A 21,430-nucleotide genomic window follows, 5' to 3' on the forward strand; every position below is an offset into this window, starting at 1 on the left:
CATACTCAGGGACGAAACTGAACATTGTCTTTCACCCTTCCCAACAATGGGCGATGTCGAAAGAGAGACCATGAAGTTCCTTGACTAGTATGGTTGCTGTCCGAGTGTGTAGGAACATTGTGTTCTTAAATCAGGAGAAAATTTGTTGCCTGGTGAAGTGGAACATAAGGAGGTCCCTTTAGGGATCAGAGAATTTGAACCATGTTCCGAGAGGAAGGTCTCAAATCCGACTGGGGAAAGGCAAGTTGTAAGTCCTTATGAGTTAGGAAAAGTCTATCGATGAGAGGGTGTCCCTTTCTTTCAGTTTGAAGGTGAAGAATCAAAGTTGAGCGATCATCTTTACCTGTCAGAACTGAATAGGGGGTCCTTTCCTCTTGTATAGACTAGAGGATTCCACTATTGCTGGAATCGAGGTATCGAGTGGAGAGAGACAATTTCACATGACACCAACCACACAAGACGTTATACTGCCTGGTGGACTGATGGTGAGGAATTCCTCAGAAATCTAGACAACCTTTTCACAAAGAGGTATTGGGTAGACTCCAGGCGTACAATCATATTATTATTATTATTATTACTATCCAAGCTACAACCCTAATTGGAAAAGCAAGATGCTATAAGCCCAGGGGCTCCAATAGGGAAAAATAGCCCAGTGAGAAAAGGAAATAAGGAAATAAATAACTGAAGAGAACAAATTAACAATAAATCATTCTAAAAAAAGTAATGTCAAAAGAGATATATCATATGTAAACTATTAGCAACGTCAACAACAAATATGTCATATATAAACTATAAAAAGACTCATGTCCGCCTGGTCAACAAAAAAGCATTTGCTCCAACTTTGAACTTTTGAAGTTCTACTGATTCAACAACCCGATTAGGAAGATCATTCCACAACTTGGTAACAGCTGGAATAAAACTTCTAGAGTACTGCGTAGTATCGAGTCTTATGATGGAGAAGGCCTGGCTATTAGAATTAACTGCCTGCCTAGTATTACGAACAGGATAGAATTGTCCAGGGAGATCTGAATGTAAAGGATGGTCAGAGTTATGAAAAATCTTATGCAACATGCATAATGAACTAATTGATCGACGGTGCCAGAGATTAATATCTAGATCAGGAATAAGAAATTTAATAGACCATAAGTTTCTGTCCAACAAATTAAGATGAGAATCAGCAGCTGAAGACCAGACAGGAGACCAATACTCAAAACAAGGTAGAATAAAAGAATTAAAACACTTCTTCAGAATAGATTGATCACCGAATATCTTAAAAGACTTTCTCAATAAGCCAATTTTTTGTGCAATTGAAGAAGACACAGACCTTATATGTTTCTCAAAAGTAAATTTGCTGTCAAAAATCACGCCTAAAATTTTGAAAGAGTCATACAAATTTAAAGAAACATTATCAATACTGAGATCCGGATGTTGAGGAGCCACCGTCCTTGACCTACTTACAATCATACTTTGAGTTTTGTTAGGATTCAACTTCATACCCCATAATTTGCACCATGCACTAATTTTAGCTAAATCTCTATCAAGGGATTCACCAACCCCAGATCTACATTCAGGGGATGGAATTGATGCAAAGAGAGTAGCATCATCTGCATATACAACAAGCTTATTTTCTAGGCCAAACCACATGTCATGTGTATATAGTATGAAAAGTAATGGGCCAAGAACACTACCCTGTGGAACACCGGATATCACATTCCTATACTCACTATGGTGCCCATCAACAACAACTCTTTGAGATCTACTACTTAAAAAATCAATAATAATGCTAAGAAACGACCCACCCACTCCCAACTGTTTCAGTTTGAAAACAAGGGCCTCATGATTAACACGGTCAAAGGCACCACTAAAATCAAGGCCAATCATACGAACTTCCCGACCACAATCAAGGGATTTCTGTACTGCATTGGAGATTGTAAGAAGGGCATCACATGCCCCAAGGCCTTTCCGAAAACCAAATTGCAAACTAGGGAATAGATGATTACCTTCAGCAAACCTATTAAGACGTTTTGCCAGAAGACGTTCAAAAACTTTAGATAATATGGGAGTTATGGAAATTGGGCGGTAATCAGTGGGACTTGAGCTACCACAAACACATTTACATAGAGGAGTAACATTACCAATTCTCCAACAAGTGCTAAAAGCTCCTCTTCTTGCTAACTTGCGTAAAATAACAGATAACTTTGGAGCTAAAAAATCTGCTGTCTTTATAAAAAACAGAGGAAAAATACCATTAGGGTCTACACCTCCATAAGCATCAAGGTCCATCAACAGAGCTTTAATCTCACGAGATCGAAAAGCTAAACTAGTTAGTTTAGCCTCAGGAAAACAGGAATGAGGAAGTTCAAGTTTTTCATTACTCTGTTTACTGTCAAAAACATCAGCCAAAAGGGTTGCCTTTTCCTTTGGACAGTGAGTGACTGAGCCATCTGGTTTAAGTAAAGGAGGAACTGTTGCATCTACACCAAAGAGTGCAGATTTAAGGGTAGACCACCATTTATGTTCCTGAGTTGTACCAGAGGGGGTTTCTTTTATGATTAAATTGTACTCTTTTCAGTTGAGGCATAAACTCTCTGAGCAAAAGCTCGAAGCTGAGTATAGTTGTTCCAGGTTAAATCTGATGTTACCCTTCCAAAGGTGATAGGCCTCCTGCTTCTCCAAATAAGCACGTCTACAATCATCATTGAACCACGGTTTGTCCTTCACTCGGTACCTTAGCACACGAGAAGGGATACGCCTATCAATTATGTTGACTAGATTCTCATTCAAAGGGACAACAGGATCTACACTATTATATAATTGTGACCAATTCAAGCACAAAAGATCATGCAAAATCCCATTCCAGTCTGCTTGGGATTTCATATAAATTTTACAAGAATATGATATATCAGGGACAGGCTGCTCAGTCTTCACTAATAATGAAATCAAGGCATGATCAGAAGTCCCGACTGGAGAACCAACCTTACTAGTTATAACGCCAGGGGAGTCAGTGTATACGAGGTCCAAGCAATTACCAGACCTGTGAGTAGCTTCATTTATGATTTGCTCACAGCCTGATTCCGAGGCAAAGTCTAAAGCTCTTAAGCCATGGCGATCGGTAGGAGAGATAGAACTCAACCACTCCCTATGGTGAGCATTAAAATCACCAACAAAGACAAACGAAGCCTTTCTATCATCATCTTGTATCTTAGCCATAATGGTAAGAAGACAATCGAAGATAGAATCATCCATGTCTGGATTCCGGTAGATTGAACACAAATAAAAGTTGTTATGCCTGCCACAAACTTTTATTACCTGAATCTCATGACATCCACATTGATAGCAGGACTTATGAGAGGCAGGGTACTCGGTCCTAATATACACCGCCATTCCCCTGGCCCTAGGAATGGAATCACGTTTCAGCATTATTGGCTTCTTAAAACCAGTTATAAGGAGCTCAGATGAGTGCCTCATATTAGAAACCAAAGTTTCTGAGCACAAAAGAATATCATACTGTCTAGACGCAACTGTAAGGTCTCGGATATTTGCATGAAGACCACGAATAATGCAATACAGAAGACGACATTGACGAAATCTAGGACGTACTGGTCCCGGATCTCGCTCAATATCTCCAGACAGCATAAGAATTAATAGAAATAAAAAAGAGACATCATACTTAAAAACTAGATTAACAAGAATTAAAACAAAAACAAAATGTACAGAATAATAATAAAAGTGATTGATGATATCCATAGACTATAGTAAAAAGTCGGAAAAACTGGTCAACATGTGGTAGGTGTCGAAGTGGGTTGTCAGTGATGTGGAGGGGGTTCTCTTGGAGACACTTTATCAGGAGCTGCAAAAGGTTTGAAAACCCTTCTGCATAATGCCCTAGCGGAGCTAGGAGAGTCCTTGAGAGGTTAACCGATGTTCTAGCCTTCTTGAGTGCCCTTCTCCAGATAAAACAGGGACGAGACGTAAACGTCATTGTTGTACCCACCGTTGTTGCCCAAAAGCCTTGGGGTCTAGGGCTGGGGAACAATGGCAGCCTGAGATTCAGGAACGTTGCGGTGTGTCGTCCATCACATCACTGAGTGGTCTGTTAGGAACCGATGAGGCTGCTGAAGGACCGAAAAGTTGGCCTTCATCTCTCAAGACATTTAAGTGAAGGTACCTTCGGCCTCTGTCCAGAGGGCTGAGGTCGTGTGGTGCAGCACTATGGTCCCTCTTCTCTTCTTTTTTCGACTCAAGTCTCTTGGAATGGGAGTCGTTCTCGTTTTGAGAAGGTTTTGTGGAGATTGGTGTCTAGAATCATTCCCAGATACACCAGTCTTCTGGGAGGGAAGTAGGGAAGACTTCCGTAGGTTTACCCTGATCACTGGATCTTGGTAAAAAGACTTCAGAAGTCTAGTGTTAATGCAAGGTTGCCACTGAGTCTGCTAAGGTCAGTCAGTTGTCCCGAGACAGAGGAGACAGAAGCCGATCCTGTGAGACCAGGATGGGTGTAGTGGAAAGACCGAAACAGTGCCTTGAACTGGTGTTTCTTGTTTGTCTAGACTGAATCTTCCAAACTTCCTAGATGGATGGTTTGGACCTGGGAGTAAGTGTCCTTTAGGGTCCAGTGTGCAAATGAAGACCTGAGGTCTTAGCCCTTGTTCGAACTCCAACATGGTGTGGAAATCGACCCAAAGGGACAGCTCCTTGTGGATCCTTTTGCATGGAAGATTGTCGACGCTGGAGTCTTGACTCTGTCATAAAGGATCAGGCGCGATACCCAGTGTAAGAATTCTTCTCAGAGAGAATTCCTTTAACTAACAGAAGGAAGGCAACGCTTAACCTTAACATGCGCCCTGATGGGATTGATGCTATTCCTTAGAACAGAATCAATCTGGCGAATGTTAATCAATGGTTAACCGTTGGGTATCGTGGTTACTGTGCAGTGCAGTTGGAGAGTGCTCGCAAGTAGTTCCCTGTCGACAAGCCGTTGATGAGGGTTGTCAAACGTTTGCTGATCACTTTAGGAAACTACAGGAAGAGGTTGACTAGTAAGTTTGAGTCACGGACTGCTGGCGAATTGCCGATGACCGATGAATCAGTGGTCTGTGAGCCAAAGGTGAGTTAAGAGATCAGCAAGCTGATCATGTTCCCCCCTGGTTGGTCAGAGCTGAGCAAGCTGAAGATGGGCTGGTCAGAGATCAGCGAGCTGAATTCAATGATCGGTGATCTAGTGATCAGCAAGCTGATGACTGGTTATTGACTAGCAATCAGTAATTGGAGATCGTTAAGTCATTGGAGGGACTAGAGGTCAAAGATCAACATTGAGCTACCAATTGGCGATCTGGTGATCAGCGACCTAGCGATCAGTTAACTGTGAAATAGCCATCAGCAAACAGTGATCTAGAGATCAGACTGTTGATGCTTTCCTGTTTGCCGACGGTGGTCTGTCAAGGAAAAAAGAAACTTCAGAAGAGACAGGGACCAAGGATTCCCCGTTTCGATTCCCCTTGTAGGATGGGATCTTCGGATCTTGAATCCTTCTGTGGAGCCTTATTCCTCTTTCCCGGTGGCAATGCTTATGTGTCAGCGGGGAGGAATGGGGCAATCAATGGTGACCTGTCCAAAAAAGTTATATTCATTTTTACTGCCTATTGAGCGAGTGTGTAGGAGAGTACTGGAGCGATGGCACACAGGATGACGCTGGTGCTCAATTTCTGCCTGGAGAGCAGGCAAGTGCTGGCTCTTAGACAAGAGCTGGTGCATTGGATCAGCGAGCCCTGACTCTTTGGCAAGAGCTGGAAAGTGCGGAAGAGCGCTGGCATGCAGTAAGGCACTGTGTAGTTTTGTGCATTCTCCCTAGAATGCACCGAAGGGTGACCGATTGCACAATGGCGGGTGCATTGGCGCGGAAGTCCATCAGCGCCCTCGGGCAGGTCGACCAGTGGCAGGATGATCAGGAATTGGGATGTGCCCTTTGGAAGGGTGAGCATCCACCGATGGGGACCGTAAAAAGGTCCACGTTAGAGTCCAGGACCGAAGTCCAAAGGACTACGTTGTAGCGCAAGGTTGAGCTGGTAGATCGGTAGGTCTGCTTGATCCTCCGAAGAGGTGTTTCTATAAGTGGCCTCTCTCGCGAACGAGAGGTGAATACTTCGTAGAAGAGACTTGAAGACTCCCGTGATGACGCCCACAAGGGCCGGTGGATCAGATGGCTGACCTTTAACAGTAGCGATCCTTTGAAGAGGAGTCTCTTATGAGTGGCCTCTCTCGCGAGAGAGGTGAACACTTCGTAGAAGAGACTAGAAGACGCCCATTGAGGGCCGGTGGATCAGCAAGCTGACCTTTAACAGTAGCGATCCACCGAGGAGGAGTCTCTATGAGTGGCCTCTCTCGCGAACGAGAGAAGTAAGCACTTCGTAGAAGAGACTTGCCAAGACAATGCTCTGCCCCTGAAGGAAGAGAAACTCAGCAAGAGGGGGAGAAAAGTCTGGGCGAAGGCAGCAACAGCAGTCGGAGACGTTGAATTTATTGATGTGGGAAGGTCTCCCTCTGAAGGGAGAAACAACCTCCCACCTGGGGAGGAAACTTCCCCAGGAAGGGAAGTTGTCCAACCCCTGGAGGCGAACCTCCTTTTGCGTTCTATGATCATCTTAAGTGCTGGTCATGTTGTCACGGGAGTACTTCTAAGAGAAGGGATGACGCCCATGACGACGTCCTCTGAGGGACGGCAGTGACAGCAGATTCTCCACGCATGAACAGAACAGCTCTGCTTCGTCGGCACTCTTAGTCGAATGAAGAAAAACTGCATAGTTAACTGGGAAAAAATAAAATTAATTATTTAACAAATTCCCTAGGGAGGAACTCCGAAGAGGAACCCCGAGGGAACGACATAAAATTAAGTATTGTGCCCTTCCTTCCCCAGTCAACATCCACAGGAGAAGGGGGAGCGGAGTAACTGGAATAAAAACAGAATTACAATTATTTAAATCAGCTAAGAATATTCACTAATAGTGAGAACCACTCATCCTCCGAAGGGAAGTGTTCCCCCATGGAGAAAAGCTGAAAAGTTAAAATACAATTATATTTTCACTAAAAATAATTGAGACAAACAATAGGAAGAGCAACCTAACCCACGCATGGGAAAGGAGCTTCCCCAATAGTACACTGTTGTTGTAAAGGTGAACGACCTCGAGAAGAGAGAGAACGTAGTCAATCTTTGAGAGGCAACATTCCCTTCGCTCAGAAATCTATGTTTCCAGTAGGAAAAAGGAAAAGGCGAAGACAATAGTTGAATGAAGAGGGTCCAAGCGATGACAATTCCCCTGCGGCGGCCGAGTTAACGGTGATATGCCGACGGGAAGATCGACGGACCAGAGAGGGAGAGGTCGTTCCCCACGAAGTGGAACTGTGCTGGCCTTGCTAATGTACGCAAGTGTCGTTGTCGTATATGTATCACACCCACCGCACAAACACTGAAAAGGAAACTTATCACATTTCTATACACATATATACATAAACATTAAGAATGTTTTCATATATATACAAGTACAGTATAAGAAAAAGTTAAAAGACAAAAATTAATGGCAGTCCAGAATAGGCGAGGAGGGAGAGAGGAAACAACCGCTCTCGATCCCAAGCCAAAAGTAAAGTGACTAAATCACAGGTGTGTAAACGGGAGTGATAGCAAGCTACCCCGCCCCTACCCCACAACTAGCGGTGTGGGTAGTTAACCCTCGCTAAATTTTAATGGCTCGTCATTTCAGCTCCGCCGAAAGTATAACCCCTAATAAATAGCGTGGTTTGTATTCCAGTTACGGAACAATTATATTTTCCTTTTTAAAAAACCTTGGATCGATTTCATAGAAAAATTAATCCCAAAATGTTTTGGGGGACAAAATGAAAAATAACTCGCTCTAGTTAAGTAGAGTAATTCTTAGCTTTCATTAGCTTTTTGTTTCATTGAGATAGGTGAAATCGTACGTCCGAGTATCCATTTGAAGGTCGATAAGTAGTGTTTTGAGAAATCGACCTCTGAAGTTTAAGGGCAATATTTTTGCTAGTCCGTCCATTTATTCTCTAGTCCTGGATAGAGCCATAGCCTCTGTACCATGGTCTTCCTCTGTCTTGCAGGTGGAGTTCTCTTGCTCCGGGTACACTCTTCTATCTTATTTCTCCTCCTTTTTGTTTTTTTTGTCTATATGTGAAAGATCTGTTTTAATGCTGTTACTGTTCTTATAATACTTCATTGTTCATTACTTCTCTTGTAGTTTATTTACTTATGTCCTTTCCTAAGTGAGCTGTTTTCCCTGTTGGAGCCCTTGGGCTTATAGCATCCTGCTTTTCCAACTAGGGTTGTAGTTTCGCAAGTAGCAATATTTATATAGCACAATAGGAGAGTTTTATGAGAAACTTCCTGTTATATCATATGTCTCTCATCTGTAATTATTAATTATGGAAATTTCATTACAATTTATATATCTATGCTCCTGTTACCCCTCATTCCCCTCTCTTCATGGTGTCATTCTTTCCTATATCTTCAAGTAGTTGTTTGTTTCTTTCTCATACGGAATGCAGATGTTGCATACATTTTCTTGGTCTTTGCATCGTTTTGTCTGAACAAAGCTGTATTCCAAGCAGAGAAATAAAAAGAAATAACAGCAACATGAAAAGCCAGAACACGGGAGCGGTTGAAATATGTCTTGCAACATCAAATTCTGAGCTATAGCGGAAAGTGTTGCCATATACTTCAATTAGATATTCTTCTTTGATAGCTAAATTGAAATTACTACCTATATACTTTAGTACCATTACAGTAAAGTACATTATACAAAAATCCCAATTTTATCAATGATTGAAGGATTACTTTTTTTGACTTGTCTACAAAACGTGTTGCAAATTTTTCAATAAAATTTTACGAGAATAAAAACAAAAGGTGTACGAGACCGTATGTGAAATATTGGAAAAATTTTTATTATTTAATTCTTTCATCAAATGAAGAGGTCATAAATCTCTTTTGCCCACTTACAAGACATATCAAGACCAAAACAGCATTGTCAAATTCAATTCCTGTTTATATGAAATAAAAGTCTTCAACTATTTGTAAAGACTGTGAAACTACTGATGTATGAACACCTCACTCAAATTCATGAAACCTATTCTCCACATAAGCAAATTCTTGTCCCACAAAGGATGGTAAGTAGCATATGGGAGTCTGTTCCTTTGAAAATCCCACAGATCAGATAAGCTACTTGGCGATTGATTTAATGGATTATTAGATATCTGGCATCATAACGGAGATGATCGTTTCTGTTTTGACGTCAAGATAATGGCAGCTTGGTCTGTTTTGACGTCAAGATAATGGCAGCTTGGTGTGTTTTGACGTCAGGATAATGGCAGCTTGGTCTGTTTTGACGTCAGGATAACGGCAACTCGGTCTGGTTTGACGTCAAGATAACGGCAACTCGGTCTGGTTTGACGTCAAGATAACGGCAACTCGGTCTGGTTTGACGTCAAGATAACGGCAACTCGGTCTGGTTTGACGTCAAGATAACGGCAACTCGGTCTGGTTTGACGTCAAGATAACGGCAACTCGGTCTGGTTTGACGTCAAGATAACGGCAACTCGGTCTGGTTTGACGTCAAGATAACGGCAACTCGGTCTGGTTTGACGTCAAGATAACGGCAACTCGGTCTGGTTTGACGTCAAGATAACGGCAACTCGGTCTGGTTTGACGTCAAGATAACGGCAACTCGGTCTGGTTTGACGTCAAGATAACGGCAACTCGGTCTGGTTTGACGTCAAGATAACGGCAACTCGGTCTGGTTTGACGTCAAGATAACGGCAACTCGGTCTGGTTTGACGTCAAGATAACGGCAACTCGGTCTGGTTTGACGTCAAGATAACGGCAACTCGGTCTGTTTTAACGTCAAGATAACGGCAACTCGGTCTGTTTTGACGTCAAGATAACGGCAACTCTGTTTTAACGTCAAGATAACGGCAACTCGGTCTGGTTTGACGTCAAGATAACGGCAACTCGGTCTGGTTTGACGTCAAGATAACGGCAACTCGGTCTGTTTTGACGTCAAGATAACGGCAACTCGGTCTGTTTTAACGTCAAGATAACGGCAACTCGGTCTGGTTTGACGTCAAGATAACGGCAACTCGGTCTGGTTTGACGTCAAGATAACGGCAACTCGGTCTGTTTTGACGTCTGGTTTGACGTCAAGATAACGGCAACTCGGTCTGGTTTGACGTCAAGATAACGGCAACTCGGTCTGGTTTGACGTCAAGATAACGGCAACTCGGTCTGTTTTGACGTCAAGATAACGGCAACTCGGTCTGTTTTCACGTCAAGATAATGGCAACTCTGTCTGTTTTAACGTCAAGATAACGGCAACTCGGTCTGGTTTGACGTCAAGATAACGGCAACTCGGTCTGGTTTGACGTCAAGATAACGGCAACTCGGTCTGTTTTGACGTCAAGATAACGGCAACTCGGTCTGTTTTAACGTCAAGATAACGGCAACTCGGTCTGTTTTAACGTCAAGATAACGGCAACTCGGTCTGGTTTGACGTCAAGATAACGGCAACTCGGTCTGTTTTAACGTCAAGATAACGGCAACTCGGTCTGTTTTGACGTCAAGATAACGGCAACTCGGTCTGTTTTAACGTCAAGATAATGGCAACTCGGTCTGTTTTGACGTCAAGATAACGGCAACTCGGTCTGTTTTGACGTCAAGATAATGGCAACTCGGTCTGTTTTAACGTCAAGATAACGGCAACTCGGTCTGGTTTGACGTCAAGATAACGGCAACTCGGTCTGTTTTAACGTCAAGATAACGGCAACTCGGTCTGTTTTGACGTCAAGATAACGGCAACTCGGTCTGGTTTGACGTCAAGATAACGGCAACTCGGTCTGTTTTGACGTCAAGATAACGGCAACTCGGTCTGTTTTAACGTCAAGATAACGGCAACTCGGTCTGGTTTAACGTCAAGATAACGGCAACTCGGTCTGGTTTGACGTCAAGATAACGGCAACTCGGTCTGGTTTGACGTCAAGATAACGGCAACTCGGTCTGTTTTGACGTCAAGATAACGGCAACTCGGTCTGTTTTAACGTCAAGATAACGGCAACTCGGTCTGTTTTAACGTCAAGATAATGGCAACTTGGTGAAATGTGGAGAAAGTCTGTATTTCAAGCAATAATGTACAGTACTGAACAGCACGTTTTGGCAAAATCGCTTCGGGTATTTTGAATCATATTACATTGATTCCTTTGTTTCCCAACTTATTTCATTAAACTTTTCCTGCCCTAATAATGCACAAAAAAACAAATCCTTTGCTAGCCGGGTCTGACCTGAAATGACACAAAGCAGTAACGAAAACTGCAAATGGAAATATTTTGAAAGAACACTTACTCCTTTTCTATATGAGGACCTATTATTCGAAGGCATTTAGCAACGTTGAATCTCACGTTCGGCACGTTATCTCCTGCCATGGCCAAAACAGTAGGAAGAAGGGTCTTGGTGGTAACGTCCTTTCCGCATACTTCGGCTATTACCTGAATTAAAAGGGATTCTGAATAGGAAACACTGAATTTCCCTACAATACAAAATATGTATCTGCAATATCTCCATATCCAATACAATATTTGTTCACATATCTTTACATGAATATATATGCAGGTTTCTTTACATTAATATATGATCACGCTTCCTTACATTAATACATGCTCACACTTCCTTACATTAATATATATAAGCTCACACTTCCTTACATTAATACATGCTGATTTCCTTACATTAGAGTAAATTAGTATTCCGGACATGTCGAGTGGAACAGATCGTCGGAATCTACTTTCTACGAAAGAGAGAGAGAGAAAAGGGGGACAGAGAGAGACAAAGAGAGGATGATGATCCCCAAAAAAAACCTTCAAATTTCCCTTACATTTATACATACATTTATACAATGTAGGCAAGTCATTCGGTGAAGGTAATTGCCATCCCTAGACATGGCATTGATCTTCGGTAAGACGTGTTGCGAGGCCCACTCGGCTCCAAACAGCTCTACTAATTTACGGAGGTTGTTGGTCGCAGCTTCTCGGATTGCATATACTGTAAGGATTTCGGATAAGAGTCAGAATTGACACCTAAAACTTTTCAATAAACAATTTGCCTGATCACATTTTCGTTGTTTATTTTAAACAATTGCTTATTCCTTGTCTTTCTAAAGACAAGCTGAACTCGGTTAAGTCCCTTGTCAGGCTGGGAGGAACGTAGAGAGTAGAGGTCCCCTTTTTTGTTTTGTTTCATTTGTTGATGTCGGCAACCCCCCAAAATTGGGGGAAGTGCCTTGGTATATGTATGTATCTGTATATCAAGGCACTTCTCCCAATGTTAGGGGGTAGTCAACATAACAAAAAAAAAAATAAATAAATAAAAATTAGGGGGACCTTTCCTCTCTACGCTCCTGCAAGCCTGACGAGGGACTCAACCGAGTTTGGCTGGTACTGCTTATACCCACCCTTGATAATTATTATTTTGTATTCCTAATATACTCTCAATTTTATTCACTGCATATTTTGTATAGACAAATAGACTGCAAAAAACATTTTTTTTCCTTCACCTACAGAACTCCGCACACCATTGATTATTTTGAGAAAAAGTCTTAATAAATTTTTTACAGAGAAATAGCTTTCTTTTTAAAGAAAGCTCTCTAAAAAAATACTGTAAAAACAGTAGCTATTAATCAATAGAGAGTATAACTTTTTCATTTCAGTTTAAATATGAGAATCACTATTAGTATTACCATAATCAACATGGATAGGAGTGAAAAACATGAGAAAAGGCAAGAACATTAGGGCGTGCATATACTGTAAATTAACCCCGTGAAAAACCAAATTAATTAAAAACTCTGCCGAAAATACAGTTTGCATAACCAAAACAAACGATACCAAGGTGACCACAACCCTTCCAGATGATATATATATGATTTGATTAAATATATTAGGAAAATTCTACAAGAATCGAACAGTAGCCAAACGATATTAAAAATCCTTACCGTGATCCACAAGCCACGTCATGCAGAGTTTTGCGAGAGACTGATTGAAGAACTCGACCCCCAATTGGCCTGCTAATAGGGGCATGTACTCAATAATGGCCAATCGAACTCGCCATTTTGTGTCCTCGGCTAATTCTACAATTGCTGGCAATAGGGACTGGGAAAGCTGTCACAAATAAAGAAAATAAATTAAGCGTACTAAAAATTTTAGTTTTCCTGAAATAAACTACGGTGTAGAAATTCTCAAATGCACACCACTGCAATACTGCTTAAAACATTTTTGAGTAATGGAGTTTTCCCTTTATCTTTATTGCATAATGTAATATGTACAAGCTTTGATTTGAAAGATTCTACGGAAAAATATACGCACAAACAATGAAATTATTAATCTTGCTGATCCTGTGGTAAAAATATGAACACAGTAGCTAAACCCACATAAAAGCTAAATAAGAAAACAAGAGTCAAAACTACCCTCAAATGACTTTCAAGAATAAAGCCAAGCACAGTTTGCTTCCAGGCTGCATGGCATGTACTCACCTGCTGAATACCAATGACCTCATTAACGCAGTCTAGGTTTGAAATGATGTTCAGTCTCACTTCTGGGCACTCGTCTTTGAGCATGGAGAGGAACAGGGGCAGTAGATGGTTGATTGTGTTATCTTTTCCTAAAATAGGTGACAATCCCATAATCACTCCAGCTAGTGCAGACTTCACGTGTTGGTTACCGTCATTTACTAGTTCCTGAAACAAGATATTCATTCATAAAACAATTAAACACTTAAGAATGCACAATTGTCTAAATTTGTGAGGCTACAGATCTCCTCAACTAGAGGCAGTATCAAATGCACAGCTTTGTGGGCACTGTACATTGTACTAAAAGGTTCTTTACAGTGCTACTTTTCCCCAGCGTAAATGGCTCTCAAACAACTATTACGTTAGCTTCCCGATACCTTTCAATTGAAGCTAATTTTTATCTCTAATAGAGCAAAAATTGAGTGGTCTCATCCAAGAAAATGATAAAAAACAAATTAAGTGTTAGAATGATACTGACGCTCCACTGCATACATACATACATCAACAAATGTAACAAAACAAAAAGGGGACCTCTACTCTCTACCTTCCTCCCAGCCTAACAAGGGACTCAACCGAGTTCAGCTGGTACTGCTAGGGTGCCACAGCCCACCCTCCCACATTATACATAAAGACGTTTTACACAAAAATGGCACGTCACACATGGTACCACACTAGCAGGTCAGTTAAAAACTGAACATCCACAAATACGTTCACGAGTGGAGGGACACATAGCATGAACCATATTTTAACTGGCATGCCACATAAGATGTGCCACGTTGGTATGAAAGCACCCTTTATGAAGGACACTAGTAGAACATGATAGCAGAAAGAATACGAACAAGATGTGGCCTTCAAATTTAAGAGGGGAATTATAAAATTACCATTTAAATAAATTAGATTCACAACCAAAACTAAAGTTCAAATGTTCTCATTCTGATACTTTTCAGAAAACCTTGCCTTTTCTACTATGGTCTCCCAGATTATGGTCATCAGGCCAATAATAATAATAGAATCGCCTCATTTATAACATGGTAATATAGTTTTTACCAAGTCAACATTCAAATTAAGGTACTCTTACGGTGGTAAGAAAACATCACATTATGTAACATGGAAATAATAGAAAGTTTTGAGGATTACTAACCTTAATGCAAGTTAAAATATTATTCATAATAACAGATTCTTGAACCGACGTATCAAGATTTTGGCAGAAATCTCGAACCTTTCCAGCCGCAGCTGCTCGAACCTGAAAAATGAAACAAAGTACTTCATTAACCTATTAAGCATCTCCCCTTAAATGACCCAGCTACTATCGTGAGGTCAACCCCTTCATCATTATCGGAGTGTTGTAGCAAGTTTTGTTATCTTGAAACTGTAAATTTCTCACCAGGATCAGTAACAAGAGCAATCTTTCTCTATCTCCTTCTCATTGTCCAGTCACTTTGGATAAATACAAGATGGCCTGGGGCTTCATCTACAACTTTATGAGATTCTCTGTAAATTACTTATCTTTTTATTTCAGTTTCTATTCCTACATCACTATTATCATTTAGCCACTGGAAACAGCACCTCACTAGAAACAGAATCAGTCTAATGCACGAGACTTGGTATTCTGTGTCACTTTTTTAGAATATCTTAAATCGGAATATGTCTGCTAAAAAAAAACTGGTACTTGACTTATTAACCCTTTTACCCCCAAGCTATTTGGAACTTTCCAACCCTTAACCCCCAGTGCTTTTTTTTTTTTTTCAAGCACATTTTGCAATATATATTTTTCAAATTGCTCTAACAGACTTAATTTTCGTCATAGAGAGGTCAGGCTGGTCTCATTCTTTTGGAAAATGCTTGAAGTTTCTCAAAAAGTTATCAAAAATATGCAAAAAAAAATTTAAATAGCAGTTTTTTGCAAGGACGTACCAGTACGTCCATGGGGGTACAGGAATAAGTTTTGTGAAACGTACCAGTACGTCCATTGGGGGTAAAAGGGTTAATTTACCAAAAATTACCAAATTCACTTATATACTCACTTCAGCCTCAACATCTTTCAAGAGACTCTGGAATGCTGGAACAAGATCTGTCTTTGTAATCTCGGGGCCAACGGCTTTTTGTAGGTCGATAAAACGGTCTGCCACCATGTAACGCACCCTCCAAGATTTGTCTTCCGCGGCTTGTCTCAGGGTGGGCATTACTAGCAACTCTGTGTCCTCCTGTTGCAAGAGCCCAGCCATACTAACACAGGCTTCGACAGCAAGTAACCGGACAGAATCCTGTTCAAAAATAAAGATGTTAATGTTACTGTATATACTTTGACTCCTTTAGCAAGATAAATCACCTAAAAATCAAATTGTGTCTGTTTAACCACACAACAGTTTGCCACTAGTTGACAGGGTAATCTAATACAGATTATTTCTGTAGATTTTCAGTAAAATATGAAATTAACATCTTGCAAATTACTGGATGATATGACAAAATTTTAATCATTTGTACTTTTCCTACTTATACAAACCTGAAACTCTTTACATAGGAGTATTATTTCGGCAATAGCTGAAACTAGCCGTTACAGCTTTTGCGATGCGTAACTACCCTTCGCTAGTTACAGGAGGGGGATAGCAGGGGTAGACCAACCACCGTGCTCACACAAGCACAAGTAAACAATTGTCACTGTAACTGTGGCAGGACTTCTGGGAGAAGCTGATGGCGGAACCAGTTAAAAATAATAAATTTCTCATTTGTTCCAGCACTATATACAAACCTTTCACTCTTTACACATTATTGCAAGCTAAGCTATAACCCTAGTTGGAAAAGCAAGATGCTATAAGCCCAAGGGTTCCAACAAGGAAGAATAACCCAGTGAAGAATGGAAATAAAACTATAATAAGAAATCAAAATAAAATATTTTAAGAACAGTAACATCAAAATAAGTTCTTTAAATGTATAAAAACTATAAAAAACAAACAGGTCGGAGAAATAAGATAGAACAATGTACCCAAGTATACCCTCAAACGTGAATTCTAATCCAAGATAGTGGAAGGACATAGTACAGAGGCCATGGCACTATCCAAGATTAGAGAACAATGCGTTTGATTTTGGAGCACCTTTCTCCTAGTAGAGCTGCTTACCATAAGCTAGTGTGTCTCTTATACCCTTACCAAAAGAAAACTAGCTACTGCACAATTACATTGCGTTGTTAACCCCTTAAGAGAAGAATTGTTTAGTAATCTCGTGTTGTCAGGTGTATGAGGACAGGAGAATGTGGAATAAAATAGGCCATACTATTCAGTGTATGTGTAGGCAAAGAAAAAAGAAAAACTCTACCGGTAGTATCTCATCAGGTAGCTGGTCCCCTGCCAACCCACCTAATGGTGGTTGAGGTCCTAAAACCAAATGGCTGGAGACTGTCCTGGGATGAGACACCGGGTTATGAACGAGCTATTTCGAGGGCACCTTAACACCTCTTGATCCTTATAGGATGACAACCTGGGCAATCGGTGCTAGCGTAGAGTTTAGCAAAGACTTGACCTGGTAAGCGTAAAATTGGAACCAAGCTCCTCACTAGGCATAGACAGCACAACTCCACCTCTCTTGGAGACCGGGGACATGAATATATCAACATGTATTAGTTTGCACAAAGGGCAAGGTACCCCCCCCCCCCTTTAAGAGGAGGTCAGCTTGCATAGCTCCTCGTATGGAGCGGAGACGTGGGCAATAAAGAAGACAGAAGAAAAGCAGCTGGATGTGGCAGAGATGAGAATATTGAGATGGATGTGTGGGATAACAAGAAGAGATAGGATATGGACTGAGGTAATTAGGGGTACCACAGAGGTTAGAGAACCATCAGATAAGATCTAAGAAAGTAGACTGAGGTGGTATGGTCATGTCATGAGAAGAGATAAACAGTATATTGGAAGGAGAGTGATGGAAACGGAGGTAGAGGGAAGGAGGAGGAGAGGGAGGCCAAAGCGAAGGTGGATGGACTGTATCAAGGATGACCTTCGATCAAAGGGATTAACCGGTGATGAAGTGGGGGACAGAGGAAGATGGAGAACGCTGGCCAGAAACATCGACCCCACATAAAGTCGGAAAAGATGCAGACAAAGATGATGAGGCTGAACTCACCCAAGAGAGCACTACGTGTAGCAGAGGTAAGCCATTCGTCAAGCAGAAGAGCTCACTAGGTGGCAGGTTGCGCCATTCTGCGCAAGACTCTCCCGCTATATTCCGATTAAGCCACTCCCTCGCAGATACCTTTACGTAGGAATCTGACATCGTCGAAGGTAGAATCAGAGGAGGGCGAGAGAGCGTGCACATAACGATATATCCCTCATCTTTGAGTACGGAGACCGACCAAGGTTCGGCCCTGGGAGGTATCCCCTTCTGCCATTAAAATAACGTATGACCTAGATCACGAGCAGACCTCCGTCAGGCAGGAGGGTTCGTCTAACCACCTAGCTAGTGATCAGTGAATGGGTGCGCAACACTACACAAGACTCCCTCACAACTCGGGTCTGTGCTCATGCTCAAAAGGAATGGACCAGAGTACTCCCGTACAACCTGATTCTCGTACTAGCCTAGCGGAAAGCGTTACGCGCTCCTACAGATACAGATAAGCATTCGTTCATAAAAGGCTATTACGGCAGCGAGAGACAGGTTGTACCGGCAACTTATCCAAGGAAATAAATGGCCCTCCGACTTATCGGAAAATGGGATGGGCTATGGGCTATGAGCTACCTGATCAGCTACCTACCCAATAGGGCAGCTAACACTTCCCAGGAATTGTGACCGTTACTCTCCCACAGATGGGTTGGTTAAGTTCAACCGAGGAAAAAGGAACCTTGACTCCAAAGCAAAAGGTCAATTATAATTGGTTACTCCTGAGGGGAAAGAGATTTGTTAGCAAGTATACATCTCAAGATGATTAATATCGAGATGTGTAACCAGTTCTTGCGGCAACTGCTCAGTAGGGGGGGATACTGTCCACAACTGCCTTCAATCCTATTAAGTATGCTTAAAGGTCAGTAATACCCTTGTATCTAGTATTCCCTAGAAGATGGGATTACAGCGAACCTACTTGGCAACTGCTGTTGAGCAAGAGACCGGTCCCTAATGACCAATCACACGAAACTACAGTACCTCCAAAAGCTAAGATTGAGGTATATCTTCTATCCATTGTTGGACAGGCTAGGTATAAGCCCATCTTCAAACCAATAACAGACCGGCGAGGCAGGAGGATTGTAAAGGCACAGCCCAAATGGTTTGTTGCGCCTAGAACTTGACGATTAACAGGAACAGTAAACAGTCACCTACTCCTTTTTCCCCAAGCTCTGAAGAGTAAGAGTACATCATGAATGAATCCAAGTACTGCCAGGAGAATCCCAAAAGGGGGAACCATTCAGGCAAAGGCAGTAACTCCTGCAGGCAGGAAGGGCGACCAACCCCTGTTGGCAGTTCTCCCCGCAAGCATGAATATTGCTGGACATTGGCTGATGGAAGGGATCTTTCCCTTGTAAGGGATGATCGCCACACCTAGTGGAGAACGACCCTCACTCGAAAGGTTAAGTTGATAAACACCTGATAGAGGATGCCTTTCCCTCTCTGCTTCCTGTCAATGAGCTGAATTCAAATTGAAGGTCAGCAAGAAGTGCTGCCTGTGAAACACAGCCGAAGCTAGTTTCTGGGTTCACCGCAAAGGGATCACCTTGACTGGTAACCACAAAAGGAACCAGTCGGCCGCTGCTCTCGTTCTAACACTGAAGATGCAGGAACGAAGGTGAGCAGAAGCTGAGTGCTACAGGAAACTGGAACACTCAGAACCATTCCTTAAGGTGGAGACCAGAAATCCCCAAGGAAGGCAGTCGTCGCAGCAAGTGGCAACGCAAGACTGACTTCGGAGGTGGGCGCCGTTACTTCGCTAAGGTAAGCAACAGAGTTCACACAAAAGAAAAGTCCGGGGTTACCATCTGAAGGAGAAAATAGAATTTCTAAACTTTCAGTACAGTTTATTTTAATCGTAAATTGGTTAAAAAGTTTTCACGAGAGAGGAAGATGACGTCTTTACTCTATCGATCCAAAATAAGATGATTGTTTACTACTGCTTGTGTGAGCGGAGTGGTTGGTCTTCCCCTTCTACCCGCCCACCTAACTAGAGGTGGGTAGTTACACATTGCAAAAGCTTAAACGGCTGCATTCGGTTATAGCAGAAATAATACTCCTTTGTAAAGAATGAAAGGTTTGTACAGTACATAGTGCCAGAACAAAGAATTTAGTACATAAAGTATAACCATCAAAACTTGAGAAATCCTAACCTGTTCATCTTGTGCCAGAGCAACAAACATTGGGATGAGATCAGATTTCAAGTATTCCACTTCTACAACTCGGGCAAATTCTCCTAATTTGGAAGCTGCAGCTCGACGAACCATTGGCGTATCATCTTGGCACAGGGATCTAAAGTGTGACCGTAGTTCAGCTGGAAAATCAAAGGGTTATTGTTGATGAAATACAATGTTGTAAGGAATCGAAGGTTTAGTATCTACTCTTATTACTAAAGTACTTAAAACCAACAATTTTAAAGTTTTACCTTCTGAACTCCCCATCCTTAAGATCCAAAATAATAATAGGAAGACAATGTATATTATTCTAAGCAAATTTACTATAATTCTAGTAATAAAACAATTAAGTCAGTTGAGAACTCCTGTTTCCCAAGATCTTGCCCATGATGAGCATTCTAACAATATGCTAGAAACCATGAATAAATAAGTTAATCTTTTACCAATATCTTTCAAAGAAATTTCTACAGCATCATAACCCTTCCCTTTACATGTTAATTTATAAAGAAGAGAAGTACTAATGAAAACTAAAATCAGGTAAAAGCAAAATATTCCACTGTGGCCACTGGCCACACTGATAAGCCACCAGATATCTTGGTGCAAAACAATGTTCTCTGTATGGTACTGTACAAATTTAACCTATGTGAATATCCCCTTATCAAATAAGTTTAGGCGAGTCACCGAGATAAGGTTCTTATCTCATAGCAGGTTAAGATTAAAGGTTACACCACAAACACTTAGTCATAAGGGAAGAATTATTAATCTATTTCTGTGAAAACATTCCATCCATCCATATACCAAGGCACTTCCCCCAATTTTGGGGGGTAGCCGACATCAACAAGAAACAAAACAAAAAAGGGGACCTCTACTCTCTACGTTCCTCCAGCCTAACCAGGGACTCAGCCGAGTTCAGCTGGTACTGCTAGGGTGCCACAGCCCAACCTCCCAGAAAATAAATTTGACAGATCAGTTTAATTTGTTAGGCTGGTAGGAGAGAAAAAAATGTTCCCTAGTGTTTTTTTTTTCTTTTAATGTTGGCTACCCACAAATATTGGGGGAAGTGCCTTTGTAAATAAATAGATAGATAGAATTATGAGACAAAAGAATGTAAACGTGGGCCTTGGGACCTTTGACAACCATTTCTCATGATCCATCTACTGGTAATATTTTACAACCATAATAACACTATCATAAAATAACTCGTCTAGATCTCTCAAAATTTAAAAAACACACTTGCACACGAGCCAAAATTGTTCAAAGTTCATGAAAGGCTATTCCAAAAACATTTCTATCTTAGTCAAGTGTAGAAATTGGCCCAAGCATGTTTGAAGATCTTGGAAAGGCAACAGTATACTAAAAACAAAAGGGGCACATCAGACTGAAAACAAAAGGGGCACTGTAAACACGAAAGACAATTCTTCCATATGGGGACCCGAATCAATTTGTAAACAAATTTTGCAACCCTCACTACCACAAAAGGTGTCATTA

The 21,430-nt window shown here is 41.4% G+C and overlaps 1 protein-coding gene across 3 annotated transcripts in view; it reads right to left on the reverse strand.

Annotated features, from left to right (window-relative positions):
- The window catches only part of Pp2A-29B (Protein phosphatase PP2A regulatory subunit A), a 43,874-nt gene that overhangs the window by 8,949 nt on the left and 13,495 nt on the right, over positions 1 to 21,430 (reverse strand). For 2 of the 3 annotated variants that reach the window (XR_011040562.1, XM_068353807.1), the window contains exons 4-10: positions 19,922 to 20,082; positions 15,647 to 15,886; positions 14,764 to 14,865; positions 13,587 to 13,790; positions 13,050 to 13,215; positions 11,937 to 12,103; positions 11,408 to 11,550 (exon numbers count right to left, since the gene is read on the reverse strand). Coding sequence is in view for 2 of the 3 variants with exons in the window: in XM_068353807.1 (XP_068209908.1) it covers positions 11,408 to 11,550; positions 11,937 to 12,103; positions 13,050 to 13,215; positions 13,587 to 13,790; positions 14,764 to 14,865; positions 15,647 to 15,886; positions 19,922 to 20,082 (1,183 nt within the window). In the remaining variant the exon portion in view is untranslated. The remainder of the gene's footprint in view (positions 1 to 11,407; positions 11,551 to 11,936; positions 12,104 to 13,049; positions 13,216 to 13,586; positions 13,791 to 14,763; positions 14,866 to 15,646; positions 15,887 to 19,921; positions 20,083 to 21,430) is intronic. The other variant, XM_068353809.1, reaches the window with a different exon arrangement.

Source organism: Palaemon carinicauda, chromosome 30 (genome assembly GCF_036898095.1).
Source record: "Palaemon carinicauda isolate YSFRI2023 chromosome 30, ASM3689809v2, whole genome shotgun sequence".
In the NCBI taxonomy this organism is placed as follows: domain Eukaryota; kingdom Metazoa; phylum Arthropoda; class Malacostraca; order Decapoda; family Palaemonidae; genus Palaemon; species Palaemon carinicauda.